This window comes from Lepidochelys kempii, chromosome 7 (assembly GCF_965140265.1).
Source record: "Lepidochelys kempii isolate rLepKem1 chromosome 7, rLepKem1.hap2, whole genome shotgun sequence".
Lineage (NCBI taxonomy): Eukaryota > Metazoa > Chordata > Testudines > Cheloniidae > Lepidochelys > Lepidochelys kempii.
Genome location: NC_133262.1, coordinates 100,569,533 through 100,574,532, shown reverse-complemented (window position 1 = coordinate 100,574,532; position 5,000 = coordinate 100,569,533). Strand labels below are relative to the sequence as shown.

The following is a 5,000-nucleotide window of genomic DNA, read 5'->3' as shown; positions in this document are numbered from 1 at the left end:
GAAGTTAAAAGAAAGAGAGAGAGAAAAAACAAGCAAGAGAGAAATGTTTGCAAATAAACCAATTAAGCCTTCAGTCCCCCTTCATTCTTACATTTTAGCACCTCCTATTTCTTGCCATCACACTGTCCACGTTTATACCTAGTGGACCCAATTCTGCAGACCTTGCCCAGACAAAACTCCCAGCAAAATCAATGGGAATTTTACCTGAGCAAGGTCTGCAGGATCTGGCCCTTTTGCCTTGCAGCCTTTTAGAGACCCAGTAGGGTATGGTCGCCCTTCTGCTTAAACAGACATAGATATGGATTTATGGGACATTGTCTAACGTGATTTTTTCAATTTACATTTTAAAAGCTGTGTCAGAAACACTGCAACTGAAAAAAAATATATAAAAACAATTTTGTGGTAACATGTTATTCCAATTAGAAGCATTAGAGGTATACTTTATACACCCCCTGGGGTTTGGATTAACTAGCAGCACCAAAAGAAACATTATTGTCATAACCTTAGCTAATGCACAAAGCTTGCCTTGGTTTTGGACACAGGAAAGTGCCGTTTGGACAGCACTAGCTTCCAAAAGTTTCAGTTACAACATTATTAACTAAAGCCTTTAAGTCGGACCTTCGACAATTCTCTGCAGTTAGGAACGGAGCCTGCATATTTTTTGTTAAGTTTGGAGCTTGTTACTTGCTCATTACAAGTGCTTTATTGCTATTGCTCATGCAGAGACTGTGATCCAAGCCGGTTATTTTTCCAAAAGCAATAATATTATTGCATCATTTAAACGATATGGGTATTGGAAGCAACAACGTAAATGTGGCATGACAACACTTCTGCTAATGTCAATACTTTTAACGCCACAACTAATAACGCTGCATTAGGCCGACCAGACATAGTGTGAGCAGCATTTTGTGCGAGAGAGAGAGAGAGAGAGAGAGAGAGAGAGAGAGAGAGAGGACTCTGCCTGTCTTGCCCATCGCGGCACACCAAGCTGCTGTGGGGGGCTTGCTTATATTTTATGAGGCATGCTTCTAAATAGCGTCTGCAGAGCAGGTTACGGTGCATTTTGAAGTAGTCAGAGAAGCATTCTCTGAGAAAACCAGAAGTGTCTAAACGCCCTGAGGAATCCCAGAAGCGTGCGCAGCAATATGGTTATTATTGGATGATATTTGGGAAGAAAGTGCTAATGGGCAATCTGGTGTTTGTTTTGAAACGGCTAACAATGATTTTTCTTGGGTAAAAAGGCCGTGTCTGGGAACACGGTTGAGTGGGTTTTGAGCATAGGCTCTAACAGATGGCGTGGAGCTATAGGTGCGCTCTCTCCCCTCCGCTCCCGTCTCCTGCTCGACTGGGGGACGTTGTGCCTGACCGGACTCCCTGAGCAGCAGCCTGGCTGCACTAGGCTGCTTGTGGAGAAGGGTTTCCGCGCTCGCCGCTTCTCCCCCTCCCCCCAGACACCCCTGGAGAAAGCCCTGTCCTCGTACGCTGCTTCGCCCCCTCCCCTTCCCGGCTCCTCTGGAGAGGTTTCCCGCGCGCGCCGCTTCCCCCCACCACTCTAAAGAGACCGCTCTAAAGCGGCTGTAGCTTCCCTACTCCTAAGGCGGCCAGCCGCCGCCACCAGAGCCTGCCTCTGCTTCCTGTTCCCCTGCTCCTAATGCGGCAGGGGCCTGAACGGTCTGCTCCTGCCTAGCCACGAGAGCACTTTCTTCCAGTCCCACGGCGGCCGTGCACGCTCCCTAGCCTTGCGCGCCTCCAAAACGAAGGTGGGGCTGGGAAAGAGATTCTCCACCAAGTCCCGCTTTGCAAAAAAAAAGGAATAGATCTAATCCTCGCCATGGCTTCCCCTCTGGAAACTATATCACCAGTGGCCATGATATCACCAGTGCCCTCTAACCTCCTCAGCCACTTTGACACTTACTTTATTTCCAGTTGTGTGTTGACAGGGCCATGGTTATTACCATTGTTATTTTAAATTAAAGCCCGCATAGCTAGCACTAGTCACTAAAGAGAAAGATGGCCCAGTTGCAACGGTAACCTATAGCCTTATAGACAGGTATTGTTTTGAAAACACACAAGTAATATATGTCACCGCAGACATAACAAGCAGTCTCCATGGCTGCAAATGTTTGTTGTTGCAGCGTGCCATATCACTTCTGGCGATTGTTACTTCTCCTCTGATGAATCCCCGTATTTATATGTGATTTATTTTTTATTTTGTAGCACAAACAGAAATCCATAAACTGTCGGTTCAGCGCCATTGACTCTTTGATCAGTTACTGGGCTATTTTTTCTCCCGTCAGTGAAGAGAGATTAAAAGCCTTTATTTTCAGCACTGTTTGTACTGCAAAGGTACGAAGCTAAATGAACAATAAAAGTGTACTTAAAATGTAGCCTCTGTACTCTTTTATTCAGCAGCCTCCAAACTTATAGCTGCCTGTATCAGCCTCTTAATTAGACCGCTACAGCGATTTCCGAAAACATTTAGCTGGTCTATACAAAGGAAATAAAACCACATTGTCAACTCAAGAGCGCTCCAGAGTTTAAAAGGGGCTTCTCTGTAACCTATTGAAATAAGTATTGAAGAGTACAACGCCTTCGTCTTTGTCAGAGTGATAGTAGTTTGCCTGTCAGATCTGTTTTTCTCTCAGAGGAAATCACACAATTTGACTACTGGAGACATTTAAATCGAATCCTGTTTTTGTCAAGATAAGTATAAACTTTTTAGGGAGGTGGGGAAGGAAGATTGAAATCTGAGGGGGGGGGGGGGAGGGAATCCTAGATCTGTGTGCCGAATGGAGTAGCCCGTTATTCCCGCTGGGGAAGGGAAAAATTAAAAACCCATCTGCTCTTAGTTTTGGGTCTTAAAAGTTAGCAAAACATATATTGGAGAAGCTATTCTCACCTATGTGTGTAACACACACACCAGTTAAATTCTATGTTAAAAATGGCGTGTTTGTCGAGTGGTTTTAATTTACATATCTGGAATCTGATTTTCAGAACACTGTAATTCTGCCTTCCCCGCCCCATCCAATGTCTCTCCGGGAAAAAAATAGAAGTTGAACATTATCAAAAGCTAACAAATAGCTTTCTGCCTTTAATTGCTATGGCGCAATACTGATAGCATGTCGTTATCATCGGAAAAGTTGACCAAGGCAGGTTAAATAATTTAATAAGGATCTGTTTGTAATTATGTTATTTACAAGGTATGACAGAGATTTGAAGAAGAAACAGAAGCTGATCTCAGGGAAATGGACGGGTTTGGGTGACCCCTGGAGCATGGAGTTTGAATTATGGAGATGGGGGGCTGAGAGGTGAATATGGACTAGAGGAGAACAAGATGACTTTTCACCTCAACACATTTAACTTTTAAATCCAAATAAACGTCTCGCGTTACTAGATCATCACATTATAAAATAAAAGGACAAATCACATTCAAAGTTTTAAGATGTCGAGAAAGAAGTATTGACTTTGCCCATCGGGGAAAATATGTAAAATAAGTTCCAAATGGAAAGAGTGCATTTAAAAATAAACTTGGGGCAACTTTATAGCATTTTCTCTTTTAACTATCCATTGCTAAAATTAATTAGATTAAAATTTGACTCAGAGGGCCAGGCATTTAATGTTACATATATGTACTACCTAGGGTAGTAACAATAAAACTTTTACTTTCTAAATATTTTCCAATAATATGGAATTTTAATTAACATGATAAATAAACTAAAAGAAAAATAGATACAGTAGATCAATTTTCAGTACCATGCCCTCTAAACTGAGTGATACAAACTCAGCAACTTAAACTGTTACCAAAGCTTAAACTTTCTCACCTGTTTGGTCATTGAATCTATTAGACGAACGTACAAATCCTGTTCTGTTCTAACTCCTAGGAGGAAAAAACAGAGACAAATTCTTACTAGAATTACAGTAGTGAGCCACCCAAATTACATAATGGACGTATGAGGTCAGTCAATTAAGTGCTATGAGCAATATATCAAAACGTATCTGAATTTTTTAAAGGGAAAGAATTTTAATCAAAACTTATCTACGACAAAGTTATTGTCAACTGGATTATATCCAAGGGTTTATATTCAAGAAAATATTAAACACTCTCATTAACTCTAAGAACATATTTCATATTTTCATTTTATTGGTCTGTGTGGTCATTATTTTGAAGAAAACACTAGAGATACATTATAATTTTGGATGTTTTTATTGACAAAGTGTTATCATTTTAAACCTTTATCTCATATTTAAGGAATGTTTTGTTTTTGGTAAGGAATCTGTTAGGTCTGCTCTATGCAGCTACCCCTTTGCAATAATTAACATTAATTTGCAAAACTGAAGAAAGTCACTTAAAAGTGATGTTCTGTTGGAGCAGCTATTGATCCCCTCTTTTTTACTTTCCACTTCAAGACCAACCGGTTAATCATGTGCAGTACCATTGACTTATTGATCGTTTATGTTTTGTTTTCCTTACATGCCATGAGAAGATTCGTGTTTACATCCATGTAATTTTAATCTCAAAATCTTTATATCCTTTTAAAACAGCCTTGAGAAAGAGAGTAGCACTTAACTGTCACACACACACATACACACATACAAAAAGAGGTAACAACAACTTACCATTACTGTACAATAACTGAAGTTTATAATGAATTCCATTGTTAGTTTTTTCATTGTTTGGCTCCTGCAAGTAATGATAAATAATTATATTTAATATGATAAATATGGTATCTCCTCTCCTTAAGTATAATTTTTTCATCTCTGAAGCAGCTCAGAATTACAATTTGCAGAAATTCTGTCCTAAGTCACTTTGTGGAACACTAATGATGTCATTATCCTGGTGCAAAAATGCCATGTTTAGCTTCGTTAAAATAAGCCGGTTATGTAGAGATAAGGTTCTAAACATTGGGATCTATTCTTAGCGGCCGAGCGCTGCTATAATAACAAGGGGGAACTACACGTGGTTTGGACGCCTCTGGAGTACCGTTAGAGCTCTCAGTGTT

The 5,000-nt window shown here is 40.4% G+C and overlaps 1 protein-coding gene across 4 annotated transcripts in view; it reads right to left on the bottom strand.

The window, feature by feature from the left end:
• EBF3 (EBF transcription factor 3) overlaps window positions 1-5,000 on the bottom strand; it is a 129,665-nt gene that overhangs the window by 123,439 nt on the left and 1,226 nt on the right. For all 4 annotated transcript variants that reach the window (XM_073354036.1, XM_073354038.1, XM_073354037.1 and 1 more), the window contains exons 3-4: window positions 4,618-4,681; window positions 3,822-3,877 (exon numbers count right to left, since the gene is read on the bottom strand). In XM_073354036.1, coding sequence (XP_073210137.1) covers window positions 3,822-3,877; window positions 4,618-4,681 — 120 coding nt within the window. The remainder of the gene's footprint in view (window positions 1-3,821; window positions 3,878-4,617; window positions 4,682-5,000) is intronic.